This window comes from Nuphar pumila, chromosome 1, assembly GCF_984573655.1.
Source record: "Nuphar pumila chromosome 1, dmNupPumi1.hap1.1, whole genome shotgun sequence".
NCBI classification, from domain to species: Eukaryota; Viridiplantae; Streptophyta; class Magnoliopsida; order Nymphaeales; family Nymphaeaceae; genus Nuphar; species Nuphar pumila.
Window position 1 is genome coordinate 16,365,037 of NC_143249.1, and position 18,466 is coordinate 16,383,502.

General features: G+C 38.1%; 1 protein-coding gene across 2 annotated transcripts in view; it reads left to right on the forward strand.

Moving 5' to 3' along the window:
- The first annotated feature begins 8,038 nt into the window (after nucleotides 1-8,038).
- The window catches only part of LOC149848133 (uncharacterized), a 32,350-nt gene continuing 21,922 nt past the window's right edge, over nucleotides 8,039-18,466 (forward strand). For both annotated transcript variants that reach the window (XM_090020352.1, XM_090020353.1), the window contains exons 1-4: nucleotides 8,039-8,602; nucleotides 12,077-12,209; nucleotides 12,293-12,464; nucleotides 12,545-12,744. In XM_090020352.1, the coding sequence (XP_089876478.1) occupies nucleotides 8,196-8,602; nucleotides 12,077-12,209; nucleotides 12,293-12,464; nucleotides 12,545-12,744 (912 nt within the window). In that variant the 5' untranslated portion in view covers nucleotides 8,039-8,195. The remainder of the gene's footprint in view (nucleotides 8,603-12,076; nucleotides 12,210-12,292; nucleotides 12,465-12,544; nucleotides 12,745-18,466) is intronic.

Genomic DNA, 18,466 nt, shown 5'->3' on the forward strand with positions numbered 1-18,466 from the left:
CTTCACAGCCCGAGCAATGTTAGAGACATATCCATCTGGAAATCTCAGTTGTCTCAACCATTGACATACATGTTTTATTTGATCAGGTCCGAGCACGTACTTCGTCTTTGGTTTCAGTACTTTGTCATTATACTCTTTGAGTTCCAATTCTGGTCTTTTACATATTAATTTTAAATCCATACGGGCCTTCAGATTATCCTTCGTTTTTCCTTTAATATTCATTATTGTATTGAACACATTATCAAACACATTTTTCTCTACATGCATCACATCCAAATTATGTCGTATCAATAGGGTCGGCCAATACGGTAGTTCCCAAAAAATAGATTTTTTCGTCCAATTGTGATCATTACCAAATCCACGGAAGGGTGTAGGACTGCGGGCATCTGTTAATACATCTGGAAAGTATCGCAATCTTCTTAGAATCTCTATGCCGGACAATCTTGAGGATGGACCTTCCGTTTCAGTTGTGCCTGCTTTAAATGCATTCTTTTGACGTCGGAACGGATGATCGCTGGGTAGAAATCGACGATGGCACTCAAACCAGCAAGGCTTCCTTCCATGCCTCAATCTAAAAGCTTTGGAATCCTCCATGCAGTACGGACAAGCCAACCTCCCATGTGTGCTCCAACCAGATAACATACCATATGCAGGGAAGTCACTGATTGTCCATAGAACAGCGGCCTTCATGTTGAAATTTTGTTTTTTGTGGGCATCATACGTGGTAACACCGTCATCCCACAGTACTTTTAATTCATCAATCAATGGCCTTAGATATACATCAAGATTTTGGCCAGGTGAGGTCGGACCAGGGATCAACAGAGACAAGAAAAGATTTGGACGTTTCATACACAAGCTTGGTGGAAGGTTGTATGGAGTTACAAATACTGGCCAGCATGAGTATGGAGTTGATCTACCCCCAAATGGATTAAATTCATCTGTACATAGACCGAGTCTAACATTTCGCACTTTCATTGCGAAGTTCTGATGAGTACGATCAAAGTGCTTCCAAGCTTCAGCGTCAACAGGATGCGTGATCTTGTTTTCATCGTGTCGAACTTTATTTGCATGCCATCTCATGTGTTTAGCTGTCCTTGAAGACATATACAATCGCTGCAATCTAGGAGTGATAGGAAAGTAGCGGAGCGACTTGTATAAAACTTCCTTTGATCTCGTGCTACCATTGCCTCTTGTCTTTGGCTTGAATCGAGGATGCCCACATGACGGGCATGATATGTTGTTTTCCTGCTCCTTGAAATACAACATGCAGTGATTTGGATAAACATCAATCTTTTTGTAACCCATACCTAAAGCGTTGACCATAACTTTCGCACGATAGAAATTTTGTGACAATTTCTCATCTTTGGGCAACATACTCTTCACAATCATGCACAAACGGTCAAAACATGATTGACTCAAATTATACTCGGACTTCAAATTCATTAGTTGAAGAACTGCAGACAAGATAGTGTGACTCTCACAACCGTTCCAAAGTGGCTCATCAGCATCTCTAAGTAAATCATAAAATCTACTAGCTGCATCGTTTGGTGATTCTTCATCTACGGCACTTCTTACATCACTAGAACTCATAGCAGAACCCAATTCTGTTCCTGCGACATCAAATATCAAATTCGTATATGGATTATCGTGCACCACATTCACACGTGCATCAAAATCGTTTCTAAATTCTTCTTCATGAAACATCCAGTTCTGATAATCACTCACAAAACCCTTCCTGTATAGGTGATGTCTAACGCCATGAGGTTCTACAAATCGATTATTCTTACAAATCTTGCAGGGACACCTAATCCGACCTGTGGGATCTACTGTACTGACACTTGCCATTGCAAATTCAATAAAACTGTCAACACCATTCATATATTCATGCGATAACTCATTGTCCACTATCCTACGGTACATCCATTCACGGTTTCAGTCATTTTGTCGTATGATGTTACGAATAGTATCCTAACCAGTTAAAAGAGAACCATCAGAATGCTATGATGAAGAAAATATCAAATTTATCATGCAATATATGATGTCATACAATCACAAGAATTATGATGCATGCATTGATAACTTAATATTTTCATGTGCAAACTATTCATGACACGATACATTCATTTGAAGCATGCTTTCAGTATACAATTTCACATGGAAGACATAATCAAATTGAAAGTAACTACATGTAAGCATGGATACAATCATATCAAACATTGTAATACATCGAAATAATTCATATCAAACAAATGTCAAACATGTACCTGCAGCAAACACACTTCAATATCCCACTAACTACTACCATGCCTAGCATGGACTCCGTACTCCAAAAATAAGAACACTTCCATATTCATACATTAAAATCATGCTCAGCATGATCTCCGAACTCCAACAAAGCAGTCCTAGATATCAACAACTAAGTGAGTGTGTGAACAATAAAGTGTTACACTCAATAAATTAAATAACATGTGATGGGATGAAGGGGTACTTACTTACCACGGGGCACTTACTGAACAATAAAGTGTTTTTGTCACTTACTTACCACGGGTGGCGGGGCACAAGCGAGTTCCGTTGAGAAATCTGCAAAAAACAATGTGTTAAAATGAATATTTTTCAAAGCTCACAATGCTCCCCCTGCGTACACTCCCAGATACCATATTCAATCTATATCTAGTTGTTTAGTACTCAGACCTCAATCAAACTGTACAAATGACAATTATGTTCCCAATATCAAAAGTTGAACTTTAAAGGGATGATTATGATCACTACTACTTTCTTTACACTCTTTTGAAGAAATTAAAACCACTAAGATAACTTGTCTGAAATGCCAAAGATACAAACTAGAGTGCTAGAAAAAAATGGACAAACCCTCAGTTCAAACAATAAATATGCATGCGGTGCTCAAATCTGTTACAATGTGAAGGCTGAAATGATGCCTATCAAGATGAAGAAGACAATGGGAATGGGTGCCCATTGTAAGATTGCTTATAACAGATACAAACAAATTGCTTAAATCATAGTCATGCCACAATTGCATGATATAGCAATGTGATGTTAAAGTGAAAAACACACGAATTGTAGCAGAAGTAGACTTATCTTAAATATAACACAAATACAATTATAAGGCACCTAACAATGAGCAGATACAGTCAACAAATCTCAAAATTTCAATATCCTGCATGATGAATCTTTTTTTCCTGGCCATATTGAAAGGCATTGAAAATACGAAAATCAACATAAAGTTCATGCAACACTGCCAAATCAGGAATGAATCAGGAGTTTATGATGTCTCAGTTATAAGCATCATAAAGTTCATACAGCACTCCCAAGTCCGCAATGAATCAGGGTTAAAATGTCTCAATTAGACAACAGGCAAAGAAATGTCAATGTGTTGCAAAGGAATTGCAATCTCATCCATTAATTGGAACTCAGGTTAAATCTACACATAACATCAAAAAAATAAGTTGATGTGCTATTGCAAAACATTGCTACAATACAGGAGAATACAAGAATTTCCACAATAGTTAAAATTTCGGTTTGTTTCAATCTTCTATCCAATAGTTACACGGCATACAGATAACACACGAGAACAAGCTGGTGCAACATAATGAGAACTCATAGAGGTTTTTTATTATAATGGCTACTATTTTATATGGTACCCAACAAACACTTGGAAAAGTAAAAATTTCCAATACCATCTCAACAATTAATTAACAGGGCATCTGATCATGATGCATGTTATCCCTTTAAAAGAAACCCTAAAACATCTCCCACCTCCAGTAGTGTTTGAGGGATTGAAAGAGCACAACAGCTAGGTTAAAAAAGAAAAGGCGATAGAGATTGGGAAAGAGGGAGCTACAAAAGGAAGGGAGATGACAGAATTCTTTACCTCGCTAAGGCAACACTGGATGCTCGTTGTAGTACCTAGATGAAACCTATAGATCAAACCCCATCGCTTAGACCCCTGTCGATCAAGAACTATAGAAACCTGACGATCTAACTCCGTCGCTCAAACCCCTATCGAGCAAAACTTGAACCCCGACGATCTTGCATCATGTACGGGATCGTCCTTTTGGGTATTCGAGGGTTTCAAGGAAGATGGTGGTGAAGGGATCAGGTGGATAGGAGAAGGTGAGAGGGTTTTGAGGAAGATGGTTCGCAGGTAGCAGGGTTTGCGAAGGATGACGGTAGTCTGGCGATGGAGGAGCAACAGTGGGGAGAGGGCACAACCAGGAAAGGAGAGCGGCGGCAGGCGAGCGGCGGTGGCCGGGCGGTGGCGAGAGCCGACGGGCGGCGGTAGGGAGAGGGCGGCGGGCGGGAGCAAGACAGCGAAACAAGAAAAAGAGAAAGAGGGATGGGATTAGGGATTTACGCGACATTTAGCGACGGCTTAGCGACGGAATAATTTTGTCGCTACGCCGTCGTAAATCAAAAAACCAAAACAGCGACGGAATATACTCTGTCGCTAAGCCGTCGCTAATTAGCGACGGATTCGCGACGACAGAGTTCCCTCTCTAAATCCATCGCTGAAATGATGTTCTTGTAATAAGAATTAGCGACAAAAAATTGCAGTCGCTAATCCGTCGCTAAGTAGCGACGGATTAGCGATAAAAGTTGTTTCCTCGCTAATCTGTCGCGAATTAGCGACAGATTGTTTCTCTAGCTAATCTGTCGCTAATTCGCGACGGAAAAAAATCCGTCGCAAATTTCCGTGGCTAATTAACAATTTTCTTGTAGTGCGACAACAAAAGGTGTTTCAACGGCAACAGACGATGGCAAAGGGTTTGTCATCAAAGGGAGCTCTTGTTAGTGCATTGTCAAAGGGTGATTCAGAATGTTTAGGGTGACATATTGCGAGGAGCTCCTATTAAAGCAGAGAAGTTTACTTCTTAGGGCGAAAATGATGATGATTTTAACCCTTTCTGGGGGTGAACATTTTTGTCATTTACTCGAAACATCGTTTTATGGCGCTAATGAAGAAAAAGGGTACTTAAGTCTTTGCAAATACACCAGACTCCGATGCTAAGTGATGCTGACACACGGGAAAACAAGCCCCACGTGCTTACATAAGTGGCGCTCTTTCAGACCCCAAAAGACGCACCTGCGTGTATTGGGGGGAGAACATATAACGTGTTTTGCTGATTTTCAAGTGCGAACTGGGTGAAACACTTTGTCAGACTTTTAAAAGATCGGGTACAATATGATGGCACAAATATTTGTGCATTAAGCACTTTATCACCCTCATCTTCGAAACCGGGCCTGTCATTGTGGAGCCCAAGGCCTATAGTAATCATATTTTACCCGATCGAGACTCTATTGTTATCGGTAAGCACTGAAAAACTTATAGATTTAAAAGTTTTTTTTTCTTTTTCAAAATCATCTATGCCTTGCATACTAATCTCAAATCCATCCCTGCTTTATCCTTAACCACAAATTTGCCCTTGCCTTATGTTTAACCTAGACATAATAACTCATTGGATTAACTTAGGGATGTCAACAAGTCAGGGTTGACCCAGACCCACCCATATAACTGATAATAGAGTTCGGGTTTTATCGAGTCACGAAAATAGAAACTCAAATCTAGACCCAAATAACTTTAGAAATTAATTTTTATAAAATATATATAAAATACTCAGTTCGGAACGAGTACACTGCAAAAAAACTGGATCGTGTTAGGTACCCAGCAAAAATCATGATCCAAACCCGACCTGCATATTGTTTGGGTCAGGTTCAGGTCAACACTTTCCATCCCCATACCCGAGAATTCGAGTTCCGGTACGCAGTACCAAACGGACCTGTTGATTATAACTAGCGTCAAAGTCCTGTCAAGGGTCAGTTAAATGACAGTTTTACCCTTAACGGAAGGACCATCTTGGGAAAAGCATGATTTCTTACTGAAACCATTTGGTTGGTTTCGGTGTTTTTCTTTGGACTACCGATTTCATATTTGGTTTGGGTATGGGACCTAATCAGGCCTGGTTTAAACAAAACCATATCCCATCCAGGTTTAATAGTGAGAAACAGATCTCCTTAATTAGATAAAACTTTGATTATTTTGATGATTTTCATGTACAACTATCAAATTTTAATTTACTCTTAGATATATATACAATGAAGTCTGGTTTATAAACTTCCAAACCAGGCCCAGGTCCATCCCATCGCTCAACTATTGTGAGGCCGATCCAATTAGCAATTAAACCTGTTTCAAGTTTTTACTTTTAACCACGGGATTGATCTTTTCATGAGATTGCACTATATTGCGTACGATCCCAAAATAAAAAAAACCCTAAAGAAACAGATCAAACCAAAGCACACACAGCCGAACACTGACGCAAAGCAAAGTTAAGAAAAGGACAGATTGAAATGTATTTCAAGGTCAAGCCTCTGGTTGGTTATGCAATGATAACGTGGAACGTTCAACAATACCTCCATGCTAATTGCTAAGGCATCAGACAACTGATTGGCTTGGTTTAATAACTACGCCTAAGAACCAAATGGAAAAGGGAAAGTATATCAAAAAAGTAACCACAGTGAGCAGAGCCGTACCTGTGTTTTATGGGGCCTGAGGCCGAGTGAAAAAATGACTCCCTATTAATAGTAAGAGTTCAGGGGCATCGCCTTAGATTTTTTTTAAAGAATCAAAATAACAATAAAATTTGCATTCACATTAAACAAATATAATATTCCAAATATTTTATATTATATTAAATCAAAATGTATACAATATTTATATAAACTACCTAAACAATACTGGTCTGATTGTTTTAGAGGTAAAAATAGTAAATAGATTAACTAATACAAATATTTATATTAATTTTAAATTTAACTAGCAATAATATCAATTAAGAAAAATTAACTAACAATAATTAATAGTAATTAACTAACAAAAATTAACTGCTAACATAAATTAGAAATCAGAAATTACAATGAAACAAGAAAGTCAAGAGAATAAGACACAACCTGATAGTATCATCATTCAAATAACGATAAGATTTATATTTTTACTAAACAAATATGATATTTTAAATATTTAAATTATATCAAATAACAATGTATAAAATATTTATATAAACTACTTAAACACTACTCGTCTAGCTGTTTTAGATGCAAAAATATTTATCAAATCGGTATAATCAAGTTGTTCAACCATTTCTTTCTCAATTGACAACATAGCTAACCCATTCAATCTGTCATGAGACATAGTTGATCTAAGATCATTCTTGATTAACATCAATTTTGAGAAACTTCTTTCTGCTGATGCAACGGTAACTGGTATTGTTAGCAAAATTTTATAAGCAATATAAGCATTTGAGAATAAACCATCCAAATAACTTTGTACATCAATTAGCGTTCTTTCAATGGTTGAATAACACCTCAGGGTCATCAACTCTATAGATAAATCATAATCATCAATATCTGAACGTCTATTATGCCTTAAAAATTTCTCAAGCTTCTCACAATACTTCTTTAAGCTATTTAAGGGATCGGCTTCGATCTTCAACTTCTCTAAGTTTAACAAAAATCCAAAAGTCTCTTTATATTGTTTAAATTGTTCAAACTAGAGTTGAAAGGAAGATCGAGCTTGATCAATTATAAACAAAAAATATTCTACTCTAAAAGATTCTTCACTTGATAGTGTTACATCGTCACTGTCACTTTCATCAAGTGTTTCTTTCTTCGGGTTATGCATTTTTTTCAAAATTCATGTTCAAACCCTATGTCACTTGCTAGTTTCTTAGCTTCATCCATGGCACTGAAAAATCCACATTCTTTATACTCATCAAGAAATACAATAAGTCCTTCTAAGAGGTTGACTGCAATGCCAATATCCATATTTTCTGAAAAAACTTACTGATATTATTAATTGCATATAACAATTTGTACCAAATCACCGTTCCAAGTAAGAACTCAAGATTCTTCAAATAAAAAATTGCCAAGGTTTGCATTTTAAAAGCTCAAAAATCAAACAAAACCACGTGGCATTCATCCAAAATGCAAACATCGCATGAGCAAAAACGCTCATGTATCTGCTTCCCTCTTGGGTTGGTTTGGTTTGAAAAAGGGAGCAAAGAGAGAGCAAAGGGTTGGTTTGAGAGAGAGAGAGAGAGAGTCATTCAGTCGGTTTGTTTCCGTTACATGGTGCTGCTGCTGCTGCTGCTGCTTGGAGAGACATTGGGAAAGAGAAGGGTGGTGCGATGGTGAGCGACGAGGAGATATTGTCGGGTCTGGAGACGCTTCTCCGCCAGGCCGACTTCACCGTCACCACCTCCGGCGACATCCGCCAGCAACTCGAGCGCAAATTGGGGATCGACCTCTCCCACAAGCGCGCCTTCATCCGCGACCACATCGACCTCCTCGTCCGGTCCAATTGCATCCCCACCCCCCACCAGTCCCACCCCTCTCAGCTCCAGCCTCAGTTCCACCCCCACGGCCACGCCGCCCACCCGCACGGCCAAGCCGCCGTCAACATCTCGCCGTACCCGCCGCACTGCGCCGGCCTCGTAGACATGCCTACCTTCGATGCTAAGCCCAATTTCGGCTGCCCCGTCAAGGTCGATATCCCCCAGGGCTCCGTCGTTCAGGAGTTTCCCAAAGACAGCAGGTTCTTTCTTTTCTTTCTCTTTTCCCCTTCCTCGTTTCCTCAACTTTCTATCGCGTGTTTTTGTTCTTTCTTTCTTTCTTGCAAGAATCGCTTCCTCCGGGTGTTAATTCCGAAAATTCTTGCATGATTCATGGGACATTGGCTCTTAGTTAGGGTTTGTGATCTGTTTGCGTTCGGTTTTCGTTTTCTTTGATGCAAGATGAATGCGAATGATCGAGAGCGGTTGTCTCTGCGAGTTTTAGGGTTTGTAGGCATAGGCTTTGTCTTTTGCCTCTCTTTTTCTTTTATCATGCTGTTGAAATGAGAATTTCTGTTTGGTTAAGTAGGAGAAGAAATGGGATCTTGTTGGTGTAATGCTTCTAAGTTTGGGAGAAAAGGCTGCTGCTGCGTATGTTCCCGTAATTAGCAGGCCTGTGTTTCAAAACAATCTACAAACTTTGCAATCCGACTTTTCCTCCAGCCATATGAGCCGATATTGCGGCCAAAAATCCACGGTAGCCTGTTCTATTATTCTTCATAAGATTCTCTGTTGGCTCATTGCATGATTGCTCCTGCTTGTCAACCACAATGCTTTCCGCCATGCAGATATCTCTAGGCTTAGGTGACTCCTGATATCCGGTTACGGAGTTTGTTGCATGAAGTAATATAACTAAAACACCTGAGGAAATTCTGCCAATCCTGATGCATACTCTTGTGAGAATCAATGAAAACAGTTGGACTTGTAGGGCTGACATTTAACCACAATCGGCATTGCATGCCCTTTAAAGAATATAAACAATCTGCATTGGAACTCAGATTTTGGGTGTTTTTTTTTTTTTTTGTGTGTGTGATGAGCAGTCCTATTTCAACCGTGGTAAAACCATTCCTTTGTGTTCTTTTGGCAGCCTATAGGTTTTGACAAGTACTAGCACCTTACAATATTTTACCTAAGGTACACCTATTTGTGCATTCTTGTAGGATGCGTAATATTATGGTGTCTGTAAATCTCATATACATTAAAGAGATACCCATTCAAACTTTGATTAGAACAGAATTGAGAACCTAACGATGTGTTTTCTTTTCATTATTGTTGAAAAAGTCTCGTTGATATGAGTGAGGAGGACAATAGTCAATATCTTAATCCGTTATGCTCAACTGCTGATGTTGATTAAAGACATCAATAGTTTCATGATTCATGAGTTTCTCGTGTTCAGACTCTTTTGTCATTATGATCCAAAAGAAGGTACATTTTCAAGATATTGAGACGATGAATTGTCCACTTATGCGAATGAAAAAAGTAGATTATATGTGAGTTTCAGTTCATGTCATAGGTGAATCTCCTTTGAGCCAAACAGTAAACTGCAAGCATCTTAGTTGATGATGAAAATACTTATATGTAATGAAATCAAGAACTAGATTATTTGCAAGTTTTAGTTCATGCCAGAAGTGAATCTCATTCGAACCATACAGTAAATTGCAAGCATCTTAGTGATAAAAATCACCTTAGGCTGCATTTGATACACTGGACAAATGCTGCATGGGTAGAATGTGTAGCGTTTGTCCAGTACTGACCAGTCACATCCCCGGGGTTGACTGGTGCGTCCCACACTGATGCGTTATAGTATGTTGTGCAGGATGCTGTCCGTTCTGTCCTGCACAATGTGTTGGTGTGCGTATCAAACATGGGATGACACCTGGGCAGGGACCGGTCAGTCCCTGCGCTAGTTGTCCCATGTATCAAACACACCCTTAAGTCACTTTCTTGTGCGTCTTTCCCAATTATCTTTTTTATATTTCCTCTTTTAACATCCTTAATATACTGACGGTTCCTTTGGGGTAGCCCTGCTTATTATTATTATTGTAAAAAATAATTATTGAAATTATCCAAAGTATGTTGCTTACATTGGGTCAATATTTCTGTACGGCAATAAAATCCCTATATATATGTATGTATGTATGTATATATATCAGGGTTACCGGAAGCGCCTAGGTAAGTGGGGAAGCGCGAAACGTCGCACTTCTGAAACACGCGGGGAAGCACCATTTTTTAATGGGAAGCACACTTCCCTTTAATGGGAAGCACACTTCCCTTTAATGGGAAGCACTCTTCCCTTTAATGGGAAGCGCACTTCCCATCACGTTTCCCCCATTTTTTCATTTTTTTTTGTATTTTTTATTTTTATTTTTTTCGCTTCCCCCTCACTTCTGGTTTGCTTCCTAGGTCGCTTCCGAGACGATTCCTGATTCACTCCTAAGTGGTCTCCCGCTTCCTAAAATTTTGAAAGTGCCTCCCTTCCCGCTTCCTCAACTGGCAACCATGATATATATATATATATATATATATATATATATATATATATATATATATATATATATATATATATATATATATATATATATATATATATATATATATGTGTGTGTGTGTGTGTGTGTGTGTGTGTGTGTGTGTTTATATTATATATATGTATGTATAGGTATGCATGTATTATGCATGAGTGTATCTGTGTACATATATAAAGTCATGCTATCTAGTTACGGTTAATTTTGCAGATGTCAAAGTTAATTGGATCAATAGTTGTGTTGGTCATGTTTGTCTATTGGAAAAGGCTTTTTGAATTGAGTTGTTTCAAAGGGAAATATCAAAAGTGTAAGCTCATGCAATATCTAAATAATTGGGCCTTTGTTTTTTTCTTTTTTCCTCTTCATTGTTCTAAAACCTACTTGAGTATTAAGTTCTATGAATATCACCAAATGAACCATGAAGGTTTCATCTGTTAGATTAGATTGGTATTTAAAGATGTTGTGGTACTTGCGTCTTAGTTACACTGGCCATTGTTGACAGTGAAGTTGGGTGGTAGGTGCATGGATGGCACATGTGATCTTTGTATAGTGCAATTGGTTGTGAGTGATGGAATGATGGTTGAAATTGGTAAACAGTGACAAGGATGCAACAGAGGGATGCTTTGAGCTGGAGGTGTAACTGTACTGGTATGTGAGGATGTACAGTAGGTGAAAGAAATATGAAATACTGAAATACTAAGCATGAAGATTCAATTGGCAGTGACCATTGTAAAAGTTGTTGACTATTCTGAACAAATTAATGGATAGAACAACATAAATCATAAAGTGAAAACACATTTACTGTAATTATTGAAAGTTATAATTCTTTTATTAGATATGAAAAGGAAATTGTTATCATCTGTCTTTGAATATCTTATTTTCTGTCTACCTTTTTCCTGCCTTCGTTAATGAACGCCAACTTGCTACTGGAAGTTTGGAATTATTAATTTGTTTGATCTTTGATATAATTTACTTGTATATCTGCAGAACTTCAAAACAATGGCTGACTGCATTTCTTAGAGTTAAATATTCTTTCGTTTATGTGTTAAAGGGAGCTTATGCATAGTTGATCTTAGAATTTCTTTCGTCTTACCTTTTTCTTGTCTTCTTCATTGATCTTCGAGATGATTGATTATTATCTTTCACTTGTAGCCATATGCAAGTTCAAAGCAATACCCCAGCTGGAGGGAAAAGAAGAGGTGGACCTGGCGGCCTTAACAAACTTTGTGGCGTTTCTCCTGAACTTCAGGCTATTGTTGGTGAGCCAGCCATGACACGAACTCAGGTCCTTGAACACCTAAGTCTCATCTGCATTTTTTGTTTTTTCCGCTTCTCCGCTGTGCAAATCCTAATGACTTGTTTCCTCAGATCGTGAAGGAGTTATGGGCCTATATACGAAAAAACAATCTTCAAGATCCAAGTAACAAGAGAAAGATTATTTGTAATGATGCATTGCGGCTGGTGTTTGAGACAGATTGCACTGATATGTTTAAGATGAATAAGCTTTTGGCGAAGCACATTTTGCCACTTGAACCAGCAAGTAAGTGTTGGGTTCATCACTAAAATGATGACAGGACGCTGCTTGGTAAGTTGCTAAGTTTATTTTTTGCCTTTTTTTAGAAGATTCAGGTCCAGAGCCTAAAAGGATGAAACTGAAAGCATCATACTTAGAGTCTCCTGCTCAAGGTGCTGGAATTGGTTCACCTCCTGTTATAATATCTGATGCACTTAGCAAGTTTTTCGGCACTGGAGAAAGGGAGATACCTTATTCTGAAGCTATGGAACGAATTTGGAATTATATACAGATGAACCACCTACAGGTTTGTTGTGAATGCACAGAAAGTTTTAGTCACTTTTAAATGCTAGATGATGATTAATATATTTATTCCTTATTCGTTTTTTTTTTTGCTGACTGATTCCATCTCCTTTTACCATGTGCCCAATCTTAATCTTGGTACGATGGGATATAACCTGATCCCTTAAGGAATAATTAAGATCTTTCTGTAAGAAATATGTAGTTGCAATGAAAGAATTGGTATGATGCAAGGGGCATGAATTCAATAATGTGGTGCCATTGCTTAATATCATTTCTTGCTCCTTTTGAGGACCTGATCTTCATGACTTTGTAACTGGTTAACAAACTCCATGAGAAAATGTTCAGAACATTTAGGCACAGTTCTAATAAAAAAAATTCCACAGTTTTGACCGCATTTTAAATTATATCCAGAGCTTATCCTGTTGCATTGTAATATAATTAGTGATTGCTTAAGTTTTCAAGAATGTTTCAAGATGGAAAAAATGACTTCAAAGTTTCAGGTGCAAATTTACCTCCAAACATCCTGTGGCTGGTTTTATCACTGAAATATTTGCGGACAGGTGTTATGCATCCTAATCATCATCAGAGTAAATCAACTAGTAACAGTACTGATTAGACTGTGCCAGGATAAGCTCAGTGCCATGTTGGATTGATGAGTACTAATCATCACCAATCAACTAGTACTAATACTGATTATTAGTGGCAAGGTAGCCTCAGTGCCATGTTGAATCTTGTAACTTGTAGAGAACTTAAATGCACTCGTTCAAATGGTTATGCTCAGTAATTATGCCCTTTGTTTTTGTTCCCTTGTTTAGTGTAAATGACATTTTTTTTTTCGGAAAATGACAATATTGTACGGTAAAAATGATGTGGTTCCCTAAAACCCCCACAATTTGCGATATTCTCCTCATGACCAAAATCACAAATAACCAGCATTGAAATGCCCCTTTTACCCTTCTCATGCGCAAAACTGATGAAGTTCATGCGATATATTGCTTCGCTCCTCGGGTGCCGCATACACCCACTTAAAATGAGGTCCACACATTTTTTTTGCGGACTTCATGAAGTTCGCATAAAATTATATGCAAACTTCTTGTTAAACTTGAACAAAATGAGGAAGTCTGCACATACTTTATGTGGACTTCATCAAGTCCGCATATCGAGTTTCTTTATTTTGTTCAAGTTTAACAAGAAGTTCGCATATAATTTTATGCGAACTTCATGAAGTCCACAAAAAAAATGTGCGGAGCTCATTTTAAGTGGGCGTATGCGGCACCCAAGGAGCGGAGCGATATATCACGCAAACTTCATCAATTTCGCTCATGTGAAGGGTAAAAGGGACATTTCAATGCTGGCTATTTTCGATTTTGGACATGGGGGAGAATATCGAACAACAACAACTACGCCTTCATCCCAAAACAATTGGGGTCGACGATATGAACCAAAAAAGAAAATCATTCTGGGTCTTCCACATGAATCCTTCTCCTCCAATCATTTTTATCTAATGCCATGTCCTCGGTGAGGTTCAAAGCATTCATATCCTTTCCTATCACCTCCATCCATGTATTCCTAGGCCTACCCCGACCTCTTTTAACTAATATATTTTCTCATTTCTCCATCCTTCTAACTGGAGCATCATTAGGCCTTCGCCGAATATGCCCAAACCACCGTAAACGATTATCTCTCATCTTATTTTCAATGGGTGCAACACCTACCTTCTTACGTATCTCCTCGTTCCGAATCTTATCTTTTATTGTGTTTCCACACATCCATCTCAACATACGTATCTCAACTACACTCATTTTTTGAATATGATGTCTCTTGACAGCCCAACATTCCGTACCATATAGTAAAGCGGGCCTAATAGTCGTCCTATAAAACTTTCCCTTCAACCGCAATGATATTCTACGATCGCACAACACTCCAGTTGCACTTTTTCATTTCATCCACCCAACCTTTATCCTATGATTTACATCTCCATCAATTTCTCCATACTTTTGAATGATAGATCCCAAATATTTGAAACAATCATCCACCGGTATTTCTTGCTCACCAAGCTTCACTACACTCCCATCACTACTTCGTTGCTTACTAAACCAACATTCCATGTATCTTGTCTTATTCTTACTCAACTTAAAACCTCTTACTTCCAATGTCTGTCTCCATAATTCTAACTTAGCATTAACCCCAGCTCTAGACTCATCAATCAAAACAATATAATCAATAAACAACATACACCACGACACATTTTCTTGAATTGATCTCGTAAGCTCATCCATCACTATAGCAAATAGGAAAGGGCTTAAAGCAGATCCTTGATGTAACTCAACCGTTATAGGAAAATTGGTTGTCACCCCTCCACAAGTGCGGACATTGGTTACTACTCCTTCATACATATCTTTAATTATACTAATGTATGTGAGAGAAACACCTTTCTTCATCATTGTCCACCAGAGAACATCCCTAGGTACTCTATCGTATGCCTTCTCTAAATCAATAAAAACCATATGCAAATTTTTGTTCCTCTCTCTATTTCTCTCAATAAGTTGTCTAAGAAGATGTATAGCTTCCATAGTTGATCTTCCAGGCATAAAACCAAATTGATTCTCCGATATCATGACAACCTTCCTCAACCTAGACTCAATCACCTTCTCCCAAAGTTTCATAGTATGACTCATGAGTTTTATACCACGATAGTTTGTGCAATCTTGTATATCACCCTTATTCTTATATAGAGGAACCAAAGTACTGTTCCTCCACTCATTAGGCATCTTATTTGTCCGCCAAATCTTGTTAAAAAGATTTGTCAACCATTTTAAACTTTTCTCTCCCAAGCATTTTCAAGCCTCGATAGGTATACCATCTGGTCCAATTGCCCTTCTTGATTTCATTTTCTTCAAAGCCTCTGCAATTACTTTCTTTTGAATCTTGCGCATGAAGTCACGATTCATCTCATGAAAAGGAATGAAGAAGTCTCCAAGATCCTGAGCATGACTTTCATTAAATAGCTTATCAAAATAGTCTTTCCATCTCTCCTTAATCTCCTCATCTTTGACTAAAATCCTTTGCGTTTCATCTTTGATACATCTAACCATACCCAAATCCCTCGATTTCCTATCTCTTATCTTTGCAAGCCTATAAATATCCTTCTCACCCTCTTTGGTATCCAACTTGTCATAAACCTCCTTATATACCTTATCCCTAGCGCTCCGAACTACTTTTTTAGCTTCCTTCTTTGCTATCATATACTTCTCCAAATTCTCATTATCACGACTCTTACTTAGATTTCTATAACACTCTCTTTTAACCTTAATAGCTAATTTGACATCCTCGTTCTACCACGATGTATCCTTACCTAGCGGTGCACCGCCTTTAGACTCACCCAATACCTCCTTAGCCACCTTTTTCATGCCACCCTCTATCTTATTCCACATTGATTCTGAATCCTCCTCGAGACACCAATCAACTTCCTTAACTACTTGCTCTACAAACATCCCTTTTGCGGCATTGTCTAATTTTAAGATATAAAATTAAGACTCTATGTTGTGTAGCTACACTTTCTTCAGGTATAACCTTACAATCGATGCAACAACTCCTATCTCTCTTTCTAAGTAGGAAAAAAAATTATCTGACTCGTATTAACCCCACTTTTAAATGTTACTAGGTGAGACTCCCTCTTCCTAAACCAAGTGTTTGCTAAGATCATATCATAGGACAAACCAAAATCTAAAATCCTTTCTCAACTTTCGTTTCTTTCTCCTATATCATAGCCTCCATGGATACTCTCAAATCCATCCCTACTAATGCCCATTAAGGTCACCGCCGATGAAAAGCCTTTCTACATTAGATATCCCTTGTACTACTCCATCTAAATCTTTCCAAAATTGACGCTTAATGGAATCATCTAAACCTACTTGAGGTGCATAAACACTAATAATATTAATAATATCCATACTTAATACTAATTTAATAAGTAAAATCTTATCACCCTTCCTACGGACCTCAACTACATTATCTATAAACTCACGACTCATAACAATCCCTACTCCATTCCTATTCTTATTTATTCTTGTATACCAAATCTTATCTCTCAAAGGTTCTATCACTTTTGCTTTCTCACCTACCCATTTGGTTTCTTGTAGACATAAAATATCAATCTTTCTCCTACACGTAACATCTACTAACTCTACCAACTTACCAGTTAAAGACCCTATGTTCCAAGTGGCTAACCTAATTTTATGGTCTTGGACTAACTTCTTTACCCGGTTGGACTAACTTCTTTACCCCCACCCGTCCAACAAAGTGAGGGAACCCTTGCCTATTTGACACCACACCCGGGCGCCGGTGTGACACGTCGCTTCCGGGCGACGACCTAGCAACCCTTGCCCATTTATCACTGCCTCTGGGCCTATAGAGTACAACGCGTCGCTCAGTAGGGAACGCCCCAACGAAATTCTCATATTGGTTCATATTCATAGGGTATGACTAAGTTTTTATGCTGTCTGTCACAGGCATACCGCAACCCTCCTCCTTTATCCGGGCTTGGGACCGAGAGTGTATAACTAAACAGTTATACACAGACAGAGTTGGGGAGAATATCGAAAATTAGCGAAAATATAGGTTTTTTAGGGAAATGCATCAAATTACCCACATAATATGGTCATTTTCTATTTTTTTCACTTATATAAATGTCTTTTTTACCCAAAGGAGATGCCTTAGTGGAAGTGACTAAGGTATTTGCTGTTAGATACCACATTTTTACTCTTGTACCATGTATCCTTATATACTAGTTGCATTGAGAAGCTTCATAAAAATGTCTATATAACCATATCCGTATTCTTGTGGAATAGTAGTTGAACTGATGGTATATGTATTGTAGTATATTGTATGATAGCGATATGTACCTTATGTAGTAGGTAATGCATGTGATACATGATACACACCTTTATCTCTATACGAGTTTCTATTGCACTTGTATAGAGTGTATGTTATGCTACACCTGTTAATATATATATATATATATATATATATATATATATAGTATTAAACATTTTTGTAATATGTAAAGCTGTATAGGGGCATTTTAGTCTTTTTACATATTATAATTAGGAATAGTTTTAATTAATTTATTTTATTTTATTTTTATTTTTCTTCTTTTTCTTTTTGATAATTGAGCATGGGCTCTATGGTCATTTGACAATAGAGCCATTGGGAGATCCCAAGAGGTTGATAAGAGGTCGTGCATCGAGTATGGGAACGTTTGGGTCCAGATCCAAACATTTGATGGATCCAAACTGCTCACTTATATTGTTTTCAACATGTGCTATATTCTTTTCACTAATCAGTGGCACTTTGTAATATTCTCATATTGTAAATCATGTTATAAGTAATCATATTAGGGTTGAGAGGGGTTAACGTGTGCAGCTATGTCACAGGGATTCGGCTAGCAGGGTGCCGCACCCGCGTCGACGCGACTCGACGCGGGTGTGGTCAACCCGATCCTGGGTGCGTTGACCGCACCCAGGATCATTTCAGTCCATTTTTGTTTGGATTTTTTTTTAAAAAAAATTTGCCTTACGAAATGGGCTGCATAATTTAAAAAAAAAATTATGGACAGCTGCTTGCTGCTGCTGCTCTTGTTTTATAAAGGGGCACTTGTGTCCACAACATCTGACGAGCTTTGTTGGCATCCCATGCTATTCCTGCCTCCAAACAATTAATTCACA